At 42.0% G+C, this 15,902-nt stretch overlaps 1 protein-coding gene across 1 annotated transcript in view; it reads right to left on the bottom strand.

Annotated features, from left to right (window-relative positions):
• The window catches only part of LOC130492917 (E3 ubiquitin-protein ligase UHRF2-like), a 113,617-nt gene that overhangs the window by 68,424 nt on the left and 29,291 nt on the right, over window positions 1-15,902 (bottom strand). Inside the window, exon 3 of the mRNA XM_056866690.1 lies at window positions 9,172-9,434. Within this exon, the coding sequence (XP_056722668.1) occupies window positions 9,172-9,434 (263 nt within the window). The remainder of the gene's footprint in view (window positions 1-9,171; window positions 9,435-15,902) is intronic.

The raw sequence follows: 15,902 nt of genomic DNA, 5'->3' as shown, positions 1-15,902 counted from the left end.
ATAGAACCATAGAGTTGGAAGGGACTATCAGGGTCATCTAGTCCAACCCTCTGCACAATGCAGGAAATTCACAATTACCTCCCCCACACACACGCCCCAGTGACCCATACTCCATGCCCAGAAGATGGCCAAAATGTCCTCCCTCTCATGATCTTCCTAAGGCCGTAGAATCAGCATTGCTGACAGATGGCCATCTAGCCTCTGCTTAAAAACCTCCAGGGAAGGAGAGCTTACCACCTCCTAAGGAAGCCTGTTCCACTGAGGAACCACTCTAACTGTTAGAAAATTCTTCCTAATGTCTAGACGGAAACTCTTTTGATTTAATTTCAACCCGTTGGTTCTGGTACGACCTTCTGGGGCAACAGAAAACAATTCAGCACCATCCTCTATATGACAGCCCTTCAAGTACTTGAAGATGGTTATCATATCCCCGCTCAGTCTTTTCCTCTTTAGGCTAAACATACCCAGCTCCTTCAACCTTTCCTCATAGGACTTGGTCTCCAGACCCCTCACCATCTTTGTTGCCCTCCTCTGGAAACACTCCAGCTTGTCTACATCTTGCTTAAATTGCAGTGCCCAAAACTGAACACAATACTCTAGGTGAGGTCTAACTAGAGCAGAGTAAAGTGATACCATCACTTCGCATGATCTGGACACTATACTTCTGTTGATACAGCCCAAAATCGCATTTGCCTTTTTAGCTACAGCATCACACTGCTGACACATGGTCCATGTTTGGTCTACTAAGACCCCAAGTTCCTTTTCGCACATATTACTGCTGAGACAAGTCTTCCCCATCCTATATTTAAGCATTTGATTTTTCCTACCTAAATGTAGAACTTTACATTTATCTTTGCTGAAGTGCATTTTATTAGTTTTAGCCCAATTCTCCAGCCTGGATAGCAGAAAAGACCGTCCCTCAGGCAGATCCTGTCTTCCACAACAGTGGGCTCTTCTCCAGAGACGAACTCGCCCTCCTCCATTTCCTCATCATCTGAGGCCTGCTCGTTAGCATGGTGGTTGTGCTTGCCTCTAGTGGCCTCTGACTGATAAGGAACTTTCATAGCAGCCTTTGTAGGCCAGGATCTAGTGTTCCCTGCTTGATCCTCTCCTTGGGGATAAACCCTTTGATGGTATTGATGAATGGGGAAAACTCCCCAGGGACTCAATGGGTCCCACAGAGGGAGGACAAAAGGCAGGTGTGTGAAAAGCCCGCAGGGCTTGAAGCTGTTTCTCCAAAGGAACGTTTACAACGTTTCTCCAAAGCAACATCCACTTCTGAAACTGGCCATCCTCCCACTGCTTCAAAAGAAGGGATTGGGTTTACATTACCGGGCTCTGCATTCTTGGAGCAGACGGTAGCAATCTGATCTGAGGCAAACCCAGCTGTTTCCCCGCAGAGTGGAGCTGCTTGTGCCGATGTCTGGGCCGATCTGCCACCTGAGGCCTTTTTTGTGCCTTTTAAAATCGACTCATTGTTGCAAGATCTTTGGGCGCGCTAGGCCTGGCCTCCACCTTTTCTTCCTCTGAGTCCGCAGCAGTGGCTGTTAAAGGAATCACCCAATTGCATGGTAGCCAGGCAAGATTTGCATCAAAATCCTCCTCAGAGAGGAATTCATCATCCCTCAGTGTTCTGGTGGTTGCCATTTTGAGGTTCCGTTTTTTTCTTCAGTGCAGTCAGAAGAGAAAGGTAAAAAAGGTTGCATAGAAGGACGAAGAAGGCTAGATAGTAACAGCAAGGTTAAGGCCAGGCAAAGTAGAAGGGCAGTAGACAAGGAATAAAGAGAGAATAGAAATTTCCTAAGAACTATTTCTCAGCACCAAGAAACGCTGTAAAGCTGCTCTTGCTGTTGAGGCAGGATGGAAACTGAGATCAATGGGTGGATTCCCACCCAGGAAGACAGGAAGTTAAGATCTAGTCCTGTTTCACTGAGAGTGCAATAGGAATCACCCACAGCTTTCAAGATGCCCTTCCCTCAGAGCGAGAACTTTACATTGATCTCTGTTGAAATTCATTTTGTTAGTTTTAGCCGTTTTCCAGCCTGTCAAGATCATCCTGCATCTTGACTCTGTCTTCTACTGTATTTGCTACCCCACTCAATTTAGTATCATCCTCAAATTTAATAAGCATCCCCTCTATTCCTTCATCCTAATCACTTATAAAGATGTTGAACAATACAGGGCCCAGCACGGATCCCTGAGGCACTTCTTATCACTCCTTTCCAAGAGGATGAGGAACCATTAACAAGCACACTTTGAGTGTGATCTGTCAACCAGTTACAGATCCACCGAACAGTAAGAGAATCCATACTATATTTTCCCATCATGTACAAGAATATCATGTAAAACCTTATCAGAAGCCTTACTAAAGTCATGATAAACTAGGTCCACAGCATTTCCCTGATCCACCAAGGTAGTAACTCTCTCAAAAAAGGAGATAAGGTCATTCTGACATGACTTGCTCTTGAGAAACCCTGCTGGCTCTTAGTAATCACAGCCATCCTTTCTCAATGCTCAAGGACTGACTGTTGATTATTTGTTCAAAAAACTTTCCAGGTATAAATATAAAGCTGATGCATCAGTAGTTACCAGGATCCTCCCTTTCCCTCTTTTTAAAGATGGGGACATTTGTCTGACTCCCATCTTCTTGCACCTCACCTGTTCTACAAGAATTCTCAAAAATAATGGACAGAGGCTCTGAAATTACATCAGCAAGTTCCTTTAGTATCCTTGGATGCAATTCATCTGCAAATGAGGACTTAATTTCATTTAAAGAAATTAGGTGCTTATGTACCACTCCTTTGCCTATCCTAGGCTGCAACTCCCTTCCCTCATCATGTGTTCTCATTTTGCCAGGTTCAGCACCATTTTCCTTCCAAGAGAAGACTGAGGAAAAATAGGAATTGAGATCTGCCCTCTCTTCATCACTTGTTAAAAATCCACTTTCCTCTCCCCGCAATGGGCCTCCCACTTCCTTGTTCTTTTTCTTACTTGTGTTTAAAGAAAAAGAACAAAGAAGTGTTTAGCATCTTTAGCTTTAGCTTTTGTTAAATTTAAACTTGTTTAAATTTAAATTTTGTTAAATTTAAACTTGTTTAAACAAATTTAAACTTGTTGTGTTTAGCATCTTTAGCTTTTCTAGCACTCTCCCTACAAGCACTGGTTATTTGTAGGTTATTCATCCTTGGTTATAAGGCCCTTTTTCCGCTTCCTAAATTAATCTTTTTTATTTCTCAAATATTTAAACAGCTATACATGGAGCCACCTTGGCCTCTTTAGGCTCCTCCCATTTTCCCTTTTCATTGGAATCGTTTGTGATTGCGCCTTCAATATCTTGCTTTTAAGAAACTCCCACCCTTCTTGAACTCCCTTCTCAAGCATTTCTGACCATGGGATTCTACCCAGCATATTTATTTATTTTTTCGTACTTCTACTCCGCCCTCCCCCGGGCTAGAACTTTTGATAAGTTTAAGTTTGTTAAAATTGCCTTTTCTAAAGCCCAGCCTGACTACACTGAAATTTTAAGTGCAAATACACACAGAATGAATAGGACCATCAGTGAGAAAAAAGATAATTTCATTCCGACTTTAAGTCTGGGTGGAGTAAAATGACCTCATCAACTCAGAATAGAATGCACTAGCACAGTAACTCCAATGTTCCTTTCTCACTCTGATAAAGAGGGCATCATAGGATGCCATGTCCAAGACCAGTTTACCCAGGGCAGGGAGGGAAATGCTGACCAATTAATCTGCTTGTCACTGAGGGATGGAGCCTAATGAGGTCTTTGAAGAACTGCTTCCCAAAAGATTGGGTCAACAGCAAGTGTCTCTGGATGAAAGGGTGGTAAACTGAACTGGCAAGCTGAACTGGCAAGCTAGATGGACTGTTGAGTGTGCCAAGCTTAAAGAATGTAATCTACAGTTGGGAGTGATATGGATCCCATCTTGGTGTTGAAGCATGGATTTGAAAGCAGAACCAAACTAGCAAATTGTCTCCTAGCATTCAGAAGTATCTCCCCTCAGGGCATCGAATGAAATGGTCCGGAAGTATCATCCAGGCCATTAAGTCTGGTCCATCAGAGTTTGGGTGAAGGATCCTGCTGTGTTGTGGGACAGGAGATCCAGAATCATGAGTACAGAATCTGCATTTGGACAGCTATGGTAAACCAAGGTTTCCTACACCAGCAAGAAATTATCAGGATGTAATTCATAAATTCCCTACCTCCCGGATGACTTTGGGGATGAGAGGAATAGAAACTGGCATCCTGTTTTTACTAGGTAAGAATGGCACTTCTAGTTGACATGCAGATCCAAGGAACACAGAAGGCAACCAACAGTTTAGACATTTTGGACAAAGGGGAAATGAGACAAAGCCTATTATCTATGCATGAAAAGATGGTTATCCGTGATCAAATACATAATGCAAACCACTTTCAGGGATTTGGTGAAGACATTTAGGGTGGCAAGTAGGTCAAAGAACAATGCCTTGCACTAGTAGTGAGCATCTCCCAAAGAAAAATGGCTGATTTGTTACCTCAATGTGCAGCAGCAGCAAAAAAAAGGCCAAATTCATGTTGCAGATTATTAGGAAAGGTGCTGCAAATCAAACAGCCAATGTTGCACTGTCCCTGAATAGCTGTATGTAGCAGGTAACCATATCTTTAAAAAGATATTGTTGAGCTGGAAAAAGTACAGAAGAGGACAACCAAAATGATTACTTGGTTGGACCACCTTTCTTATGAGGAAAGGCCTTTTCAGTTTAGAAAAAAGGCAGCTAGAAGTAGACATGATAGAGGTTTATTAAATTATGCATACTGTAGAGAAAGTAGACAGAGAGAACTATTTATCCCTCTCCCACAACACTAGAACTTAACTGGGCATCCAATTAAGTTGATGGGCAATAGATTCAGGATGAAGAGAGAAAGTATTTCTTTCCTCAATGAGGAATTAAAGTGTGGGACTAACTGCCTGTGGATGTTGTGATGACCACTGGCATCGATAGCTTTAAAAGAGAATCAGACAGGCTGATTTCACACCAAGGATTTTCTGTTTCAGCCTCCTGACTCACGCAGCTTTTTGTCCTGTATCCACAGGATATTGTCTTGTATTTATGTACCAATCGAGAACAGTTAACTCCTTCAAAAATAAAAAGCCAACAAACAAAATACGTTTTATTTTAAACCTGTTAAAAGCTATCACCACACTGTATATTGTATTTGAACCAGAAACTGTGTTTGAGTGAAATGGAACGCCCCCTTCTCTCCAGATTATATTGGTGAACTACCCTTTAGATGTTTGTAAATCCCTCCTCTCCTAGTCCCACATTATAGCCACAAATAAAACTTTCCAAAAAATTGGTTCAGGATAAAACTATGGTGCAATTTAAACAGAATGACTGTTACAATGCAACCATTCCTGTACAATATTCCAGGAGTGTTTTTGAAGATATGTCAGATCTGGGTTTAAATTTCTACCTAGTCATGATTCTCACTCTTCCTTGTAATGAGAGAGATGGCTTGTTTATTGCCAAATAATTACATATTTTTTAAAAAGAAATACTGTTCCAGAACAGTGTAATTGCACTACTGCTTTACTCTATTAATAGACCTTTTGAAAGAGGCCTATTACCGTATATACTCGCGTATAAGCCGAGTTTTTCAGCCCCAAAAAAGGGCTGAAAAAGCCGAACTCGGCTTATACGCGGGTCAATACGGTAGAGGAGGGAGAAAGGAGGGAGGGGGGAACTTACCGCTGTCACCGCCGCCATCGCCACCAGGCCCGCGCACCTTTCCCCGGCCGGCAGCGGCTTGGGGGGGGCCTCCTGCAGGCGCAGGAAGGCCGCGCCGCCGCCTGGCCCGCGCGGCTTCCTCCGGCCAGCAGCGGCCTGGGGGAACCTCCTGCAGGCGCAGGAAGGCCGCGCCGCCGCCGATTCGCCGCCTCTCCCGGTGAGTAGGGGGTTCAGGGGCTCTTGCCCCTCCCCCCCTTGGATGGCACTGGGGTCAGGGTGGGTCAGGAGGGCCCGGGAGGCCGGCGGGGACGAGATCATCCCTGCGCTCTAAAATGGCGGCTGCCATTTTAGAGCGCAGCATTACCGGTAAAGGGAATTTCTTATTGACCCTTGGCTTATACGTGGGTCAATAAGAAATTCCCTTTTCTGGCCTCAAATTTGGGGGGGGTCGGCTTATACTCGGGTCGGCTTATACCCAAGTATATACGGTATATATATTACTGTCAATCATGGACATCTAAATTTGTGATTTGTCAGGGTTCCCTAAATAATAACACTGTATTAACATCTCACATTTATGTAGTTAAACTTTTAAAGACCAGATCATTGTTCCGGTAAGTAGATCAACAAGAACAGACCCCTACACCCTCAGATGTCAACACTGGACACTCCCTATCTACTGCAAGAACTAGAGTCTGTTCTGTGGTTGTGGCTTTACAATATTAGCAGAGTCACATATTGACATTAAATATTTTACTTAAGAACATAAGAAAAGCCATGCTGGATCAGACCAGGGTCCATCAAGTCCAGCAGTCTGTTTACACAGTGGCCAACCAAGTGCCTCTAGAAAGCCCACAAGCAAGACAATTGCAGCAGCATTATCCTGCCTGTGTTAGAACATAAGAGAAGCCATGCTGGATCAGACCAATGTCCATCAAGTCCAGCAGTCTATTCACACAGTGGCCAACCAGGTGCCTCTAGGAAGCCCACAAACAAGACAATTGCAGCAGCACCATCCTGCCTGTGTTTCACAGCACCTAATATATTTCGCATGCTCCTCTGATCCTGCAGAGAATAGGTACGCATCATGACTAGTATCCATTTTTACTAATAGCCATGAATACTCCTCTCTTACATGAACATGTCCGCTCCCCTCTGAAAGCCTTCCAAGTTGGCAGCCATCACCACATCCTGGGGCAGGGAGTTCCAAAATGTAACTATACATTATGTAAAGAAATATTTCATTTTATCAGTTTTGAATCTCTCACCCTCCAGCTTCAGCAGATGACCCCGCTTTCCAGTATTATGAGAGGGAGAAAAGCTTCTCCCTGTTTCCACTTGCTCACATTGAATCTCATTTGCCATTTTAATGCCCATTCTTCCAATTTGTAGCGATCCTTTTGGAGCTCTTCACAGTCTCCTTGGCTTGACTGGAGCATACATTTATCCAGTCTATAATAAGGTAGTTAAAGTCTCCCATTATTACTACTTCATCACCTTTACATGCTTCCCAGATTTCATTCTCCATCTCAAGAGCATCCTGGGCCTTTTGGTCAGGGGGCCGATATAACGTCCCCAGTACTAAATTACCTTTGGGGCCCGGAATCGTCACCCAAAGCACCAAATATAATATGCATGCTCCTTTGATACTGGAGAGAACAGGTATGTATCATGACTAGTATCCATTTTGATTAGTAGCCATGGATAGCTCTATCCTCCATGAACATGTCCACTCCCCTCTTAAAACCTTCCAAGTTGGCAGCCATCATCACATCCTGGCGCAAGGAGTTCCACAATTTAACTATGAGCTATGTGAAGAAATACTTCTGTTTGTCTGTTCTGAGTCTCTCAAACTCTGCTTCAGCACATGACCCCGCATTCTAGTATTGTGAGAGAGGGAGAAAAGCTTCTCCCTGTTCATTCTCTCCACACCATGCATAATTTTATAGACCTCTATTATGTCTCCCCTTACCTGCCTTTTTTCTCAGCTAAACAGCCCTAAGAGTTTTGACCACTCCTCATAGGACAGTTGCTCTAGCCACCTGACCATTTTGGTTGCTCTTTTCTGCACCTTTTCAAGCTCTGCAATATCCTTTTTTAGGTGTGGGGACCAGAACTGTACACAGTATTCCAAGTGGGGTCTCACTATAGATTTGTACAAGGGTGATATGATAGCGGCAGTTTTCTCTGTTCCTTGACTAATTATAGCCAGCATGGATTTTGCGTTTTCACTGCAGCCGCACATTGGGTTGACATTTTCATCACGCTATCCATTACCACCCCAAGATCCCATTGTCTGGCTGGTGCCATATCAATAAACATTTACACCCCAAGATCCCTTTCTTGGGCTTTCGCTGCCATCACAGATTCCATCAGTGTATATGTGAAGCTGGGTTTTGTTTTGTTTTTTGCTCCAATATGCATCACTTTACACTTGCTCACATTGAATCTCATTTGCCATTTTAATGCCCATTCCCTCCAGTTTGGAGAGATCCTTTTGGAGCTCTTCACAATCTGATTTTGTTTTAACCACCCTAAATAATTTGGTGTCATTTGCAAACTTGGCCACCTTGGTGTTCATCTCCAGCTCCAGGTCACTGATAAACAGGTTGAAAAGCACCGGTTCCAACACAGATCCCTGAGGGACCCCACTGCTCACATCCCTCCATTGTGAGAACTGACCATTGATTCCTACTCTCTGCTTCCTATTTTTTAGCCAGCTCTCAATCCATAAGAGGACTTGTCCTCTTATCCCATGACTATGAAGTTTGCTTAGCATTTGGGGGGGGGACTATATTACATCAGTATTAAATTAAGAGAATCATTCTCCTCTGAAGCTTTGCCTAGAACATTGACAGAAGCATAACAGGGGCCCAAAGCAGATATCATAAATCAGTTAAAAGGAACCAGCAACTTAAAAGCTCCAAGGCCAAATATGACCCTCAGGAACAGTTTGATACCCCAAAACATCTAGGACTCCAAGGGACATGTGATGTAAAAAGGATACAGGAGAAAGCATACTACATCAGCTCAGATGCAGAAGTACCTGATGGGCATAAGAGAGACTCCATCTTTCATACAACCAGGAGGAACCCTAAACTGTCTCCCACAAGAAAAAATGGAATAAAACACCAGCCCAATGTGAGGCAAACAGGCACCCCATGAGAAATTATGAAACCCAATCTAAGGGTTTCTCTCATGGCTCCAAAAGATAATTCTCAAATTCCAGCATCAAACATTCCTGAATACTTAAGCAGATTTCCAAATAGCAGTCAATCAACAGGATAATCAACAAAATGTTTTATGTCCTTTAAAATTCTGCTTCCTTAGAAACTTAAAATTTGAGCTTGTTTTCTTAAGGATGCCAACTTCTTGGAAAATTCTTAGTTTATACAAACCATATAAACTCACATGTGTCCTCATAATAATATCAGCAGCACTTACTCATCATACTTGATATGATAAATAATATCTTCATCATTGTCCATATAATCTGAATAAGATGTGGAAGGTGTACTGTCCAAATTATTTGTCTTTTCTCTAGAGTGATCTTGACTTAAATTTCCATTAGTCCTTTTGTAATTACTGCCACTCTTTCCTTGAGCTTTTCCATTTTTATGTCCTTTTGTTGCTCGAGTAACATTTTCTATATGAGCTTCAAACCAGGATCCAATAGTGTCATCTCGGGCATCCACCAATTCATTTATCTAAAATTAAATTTGACAATTAGTGATTGCTATATTGAAAAAAATGAATTTAACAATGTGGACACTTCAAGCTAGTTGTGTTCTCAGTTATAATACAATGCATCACTTTAACTGGAGGTAGGAATTCTCTACCTACACATTCTAAATAGAATCCTGCATATTTACAATGCAATCCGAAGCAGAATTTGACGTGCATCAACAGAGGCATAACATCCAAATCACAAGATGTTATAGTTCCACTGTACACTGCTTTGGTCAGGCCACACCTGGAGTATTGTGTGCAGTTCTGGAGGCCTCACTTCAAAAAGGATGTGGACAGAATTGAGCGGGTGCAGAAGAGCACAACGAGGATGGTCTGGAGACCAAGCCCTATGAATAAAGGCTGGGGAGTTGAGGATGTTTAGTCTGGAGAAGAGGAGGTTGAGGGGGGACATGATTGCTCTCTTTAAGTATCTGAAGGGCTGTCACTTAGAGGAGGGGCAGGGAACTGTTCCTGTTGGCAGCAAAGGAAAGGACTCACAATAATGGGTTTAAATTGCAGGCAGAAAGGTACCAGCTGGATATTAGGGGGAAATTTTTTAAGTAAGAGTTGTTTGACAGTAGAATCAGCTAGGATTCTGCTTAGGATCGCATTATTAGAATACCACTCTGATTTGACTTAACAAAATGTGTCAGATATTTTTTTAAACAAAAAGAATCTACAGATTTAATAAAACCAAGTGTTATTTTGCTTTACTCTTCACATCTCCATGACGCTGTTCACACAAACAAACTGTCTAAGTACATTTGAGTTCTCCAGATTTTAGCCTTGAGGTTTCCAATATTTCACTAGTTTTCTCCATAATTACATTCTCTCCACAGATGTTTCCTTATCCACCTGACACTGCTAGCCCTAGATGGGGGGAAAAAACCTGTTCGCTTCCCCCTTCCTTCCATATACACATCTTCCAAGAAAAGAACTTAGCATTGCTAGCAGTAACCAATAACGTTCTTGCATCTCCTATCCCTAACAAAATACATAATATCTTTCTAGGTAACTACATTTATTGTGTAAAAAGTGGTTGTTATACATTTCTTGAATGAATTCAGAAGTTTCCCACAATGATGCACTTCCAGAGAACAGAAATTACATCTTCCTAGCACTCAAAACACCATACTACACTTTGGAATTTGAAAGTGTGATTTACTGCCCTCCCTACACACCTAAAATGACAGGTGGGGCAGGTTGGTTGACAACAAGTCACAGGGCCAAAAATAGTTTTCTGGCCAATGCCAGATAGAACTGGCTATGAGTAAAACAATTCCCTTCTACCATGCTCATGCTTCTATGTGATTTTTTTAAAAACTGTGCATATATGTATATGCAGATATGTTTCTTTAGGGGCTGAGTATTCTCACACTATACCTCAGAAGCATTTATAAAGCCTCTTTAAAAACAGTGGCAAATTGTAGCAGTTTCCTCTACTTCTCAGGATGGCTGCAAATACTCCATGACTTTATGAATCTTTTTTTTACTACTGAGCAAAAATTACTTCTTTGAGAGCTGTAAAAACTTAAAAAAAAAAACATGAAAGACTACATTGGGACTACCAACATAGGATTAGCACCGGCATAGCCCTGAGAATAAGATGGAATGTAATGTTGCTGGAAAAATTTATCAGGTTGTCTTAATTAAATTGTATATTTATTCAAGGTATGAGCCAATTCCTAGTTAGTGGTTTGAAAACAGAACAAAGCTGAACATTGTTTCATGAATCTTTGCATTTTACAGGCCAAGCTAATTAATAACCCTATTACAGTTTTTATGTTATTCTATAGCTATCTTAACTTCATACAAATTAGATACTAGATTTCTAATACAAATTAGATATTAGATATTCCAAAATCATATAGCTGACTGCAGCTATGTTATTGTTACAATTCAATATTTCTATTAAGAGATAACACTCACATTCTAAATAAGAATTACCCTAACTGAACTACCTGGAAGTAAATTTTTACTCATTTCAACAGCATTCACGTGTTTAAGACTGCAGCATTAAGAAACAAAACTGCTCAAAACTGATCACATATGCAGCTTTACTTCCCCCCCTCCCCATCAAGTCACAGCTGACTTATAGCGACCCTGTAGGGTTGAGCTTTCAAGGCAAGAGATGTTGGGAGGTGGTTTGCCATTGCCTGCCTCCGCGTCATGATTCTGGTATTCCTTGGAGGTCTCCCATCCAAATACTAGCCAGGGTCAGGGCTGAGAGTGTGTGACTGGCCTAAGATCACCAAGTAAACTTCCATGGCGCGAATGGGTATATGAACCAGTTTTCCCAGGTCCTATTCTGGCACCTTAACCTTTACACCACGCCGGCTCTTGTGGCTTTACTTGATATCTTCTAACTATAAACAATAACATCCTCTTTGAAATCTGATTCAACACAGGTCTCCTAACAAAAACCATCCTAATAAAAACACAATATGCTTATTCCTTCTGTTCTGAACATTAAAATACAGAATACTGAACACAGTGGATTCATATCAATTAATTACACAAGATTGGATTCTATGAACCATGAATGGAAAGAAATCAATGAATAGATCTTTCCAATGCCTATGCAGCTCCCAGAAACTGCTCCATGGGTTCAGGAGCCACAGGAACAGAGTTGGATGTGGTGCCGGGACTGAGGTTAGAAGGGAAAAAATCAGCAGAAATCATCCCCTTCCTGTGCACAAGCAATTATTCCATTGGCAGTAGCTCAAGAGGGGAGGAAATGATTTCTGCAGATTTCTCTTCAGGATGCAGCACTTACTGATGCTGCACCCATCTGTTCTCAGTGGTCCTCAAACCCACAAGTGCAGCTTTACAGAAGCCTGGAAAAGGAAGGGAGAAAGGGGAGACATTTGTTCCATGAACACTTCCACCATGAGCCTGTATCTAACCAAACAGTTCCTCCAGCAAATGGCATTTCTGTTTGTGAAAGTAAGAGGTCAAACCCACTTTTCTCCCTGTGCCATTCCACCGAGAACAATTTCAGGGCTCAGGAACAAAACTGGGGAGGGGCTGCAGTGGAAGATGGAAGCAGGAAGATCATACTCTGCAAAATCTACAAAAAAAAGAAGGTAGCCTGCCACAGCAGGTACTGTTCAAGCTGGCATTTTGTAGTTCTGTATTTAGCTGAAATACCGTATTTTTCGCTTCATAGGACGCACCGCTCCATAAGACGCACCTAGTTTTTAGAGGAGGAAAACAAGAAAAAATCTTGTTTTCCTCCTCTAAAAACTTGTCTTATGGAGCGAATGCTGGCTGGGCACGTGCGCGTCGCGCTGGAACGATGCGAGCCGGCTTTCCCCGCCCCAACGGCCAGCTGGGAGGCGGGCAGGGCGCTCAGAGCCGGCTGGGCGCCCTGGAACGGGGAGCACAGAGCCGGCTCGCGTCATTCCAGCGCACCCAGCCGGCTCTGTGCGCACATTCGCTCCATAAGACGCACAGACATTTCCCCTCACTTTTGAGGAGGAAAAAAGTGCGTCTCATAGAGCGAAAAATACGGAACTTCACAAAAATCTTTCTGTATGTAGTGTACAGTTTGCTCCTCAGGAAGAGACAAAAATTGCCACCTGTCTAATCATTTGTAATGAATAAGAATCTCTACAAGGCAACCAAGAAGCAGTATAACAAAAAGGTGGGTTTCTCCCTCTTTGGGGCCACAAGTATCTTCCACAGATGTGCACAGATAGACAAGCTAGGTTTCGTGAACCAGTAAATTTGTAGATGTCTCTGCAGGACTATACTGAGAATTAAACCAATCACTATATTTGTTGGGGGGGTGAATTATCTCAGATCTCATTGGTTTGAGATTCTTAGATATTTGTTATCTTGCAGAAAGTTATTTGCTGGTTTGCATAGGTCATTAGACCTAAAAACATTTTTCTCCCATGCATCTCCCTGCTACTGGCACTTGCAACCTAGTCTGGTCTATTGTGGAGTGGGGACAGTGGGGAGGAAAAGGTTGGAAGTTGACTGGATGTTTCTGCTGTAAATTGGGTTTGATGGTTTTTGCAGTATTGATCATTTGGAAACTTTTTTTAGTTTCCATCCTTTTGCAAGTCAATAAGATATGTCTTATTCTGAGCCTGTCAACTACAGTAGATCTTGCAATAAGTGTTAGTAAGAGCTTTTTGAAGACCATAAAGGGATGGGGGCTGCTCACATTAATTTGAACTTCCCTGACAAATATTTGTCTGCATACAGTTACACTATATTTATATCAATGTGTCTTCAAATCCCTACTAGAATACTACAAGCACCACGCTATATGCTACTGCAGTTTGTCTCCTGGTTGCAACTATTTCTGTGTGAATGCCCCTACTCTAAGGAGAAGAGAGGAATGGGTAGAAGAGTAAGCAAGAGAGAAGGTTCCCAACAGCTAGGTCTAGCCCATAACCTACTCACTAGATCACAAATAATTACACTGAAAACCTTAAAGAAGTAAATGGGACTGTTCTGGCATAAGTAAGCTGAGAGTTATGACTTCACTTCAGTTATCACATTGAACTCCTGAGCCCTGGTAATAGGCTTCTAAGAACTGAACCATTAACAATGCCTGAATTCCAGCTGCAGCAGTAGGTACTTCAGTATCAGCAAATTTCTATGGTAACTGAATATTAAATGAGGCATGTGAAAAGGCTTCTACATTTTCAGCCAAATTTGGAGTACAGTCTATAAAATAATGCAAGAAATCTGGATTAGTATGCCTCTTGAAGTGAAAGAAAATATAACCTATTATGAAAAATAATTTGGCCTCATAATACAGAAGAAAATATATTCTTTTATAAAGCAGCTGCTACAGTACTTCTTGTTTTTTCTAGTAACACAGTACCAAAAGAAGGAAACAAACTGTAAATGTTACAGACCATGTCTTTCAAGTCTAAAGCAGTGTCGTGCTCTCTACTGTAACAGTATTCATTTAACAGGAAAACATTAACAATTGACAAAATATGTACACAAACCAAGCATGTAGTTCCCAATGACTAGGTATCCATTTTTCATAACAGATAATGATCTGCCCAGTAAAGTTCTGTGTTTTTATAATAAATGAGCCAATTAATAAAAATGACTAGTAATACAGCAATATCAAATTTACAAAAGATAACATCACAAGCACAAGGGAAGTTCTTACTCAATTTTTACTCTAAGTTGATAAATAACCACCAGCTAGAAATAAAGGCACTCCTAATCACCTTCCATAACTGAATAAAGTTTGGAATTTTAAGCATCATAGGTACATCTATGTCACCCATAGATTTTATTATGCCTTCTAAAAAAGAGGCAGGGTGGAGCAACCCTTCATTTCTATAGAACAGGAAAACCCAAGGGCTGATACACCTTTACTATTTCCTGGAACCTAATGCCCTCTAATAATTGGTGTCAATGTCAATGGATGTCTGGACTTTTTTTTGAGAAACAGAACTACTACGCTATAATTAACTTCTGAAACTAAGAATCCGTGTTTGTCTTTCTGAATCTACAGCTATCCTCTCAACTATGATCTTCCCACAAATACCCAACACTTCTGGTGTCAGTATTATTTCTTACTTACTGATATCTTTGGTGCTGGGACAAGTGCAGCTATATTAACACCATGGCACTGGAATCGGGAGTGGGCCAAAATTTGTGTGTTCCCTGTTCAAAAATGAAATTCTTCCCCTGTGTTGGAAGCAATCTTAACCAATGTTAGGGGTAAATCACCAGTGCTTCATCTTAACCCAGAATATGAATTCATAATATGGCTTCAAATTCTGGCTTAAGTGGAAACCCTGATCAGTCCTTAATGCAGATAACAATGTTGTCCCAGCATAATATTTATCTGCAGGTGGACCCAGAGAAGAATCTCATGCTACTGAAGGAATAGGGCAGGGGTGGGGAACGTCAAGCCCGGGGGCCATATAAGGCCCGCGAAATCATTTGGTCTGGCCCTTTGTGGGTCATGGCAGATCTCAAGCTTAGAAGGATCTAAGACTGGCGATCTGCCCCCTCCCACAGACAGGAATAGCCTCTATTCAAGGTGGATGTGAATTTGTTTTGCCAAGAAAAGGAACCTTCTTTCCCCCTTGCAGAAGACTCATTAGTTATGGAGCTGCTAGGACCGCCCAAGAAACTGTGTTAACCCTTTCCCACCCGGGCCATGGAGAAACATATTCCTTCTGTACTACAAGAGGGCTGGGGGTGGAAGTGGCAATAATGGAGGGGTTAAAGGGGGAAGGCCAGAATGCATGGGGTGAGTTCTAAGTTGATAATTTTGTATGGCCCGTGAATGATGTTATAAATATCCAAATGGCCCTTGGCAGAAAAAAGGTTCCCCACTCCTGGAATAGGGGGAGGTATGTCACCATCCCACACTCTGCTTTTGATTGCATAGCCAAAGCTAAGCAATCAGAACTGTTTGTCTGTACCAGCTCTTAGATCACATCAGAGAATGCAGG

The sequence above is a fragment of the Euleptes europaea genome, unplaced genomic scaffold (genome assembly GCF_029931775.1).
Source record: "Euleptes europaea isolate rEulEur1 unplaced genomic scaffold, rEulEur1.hap1 H_2, whole genome shotgun sequence".
Classification (NCBI taxonomy): domain Eukaryota; kingdom Metazoa; phylum Chordata; class Lepidosauria; order Squamata; family Sphaerodactylidae; genus Euleptes; species Euleptes europaea.
This window is presented reverse-complemented; position numbering and strand designations above follow the sequence as displayed.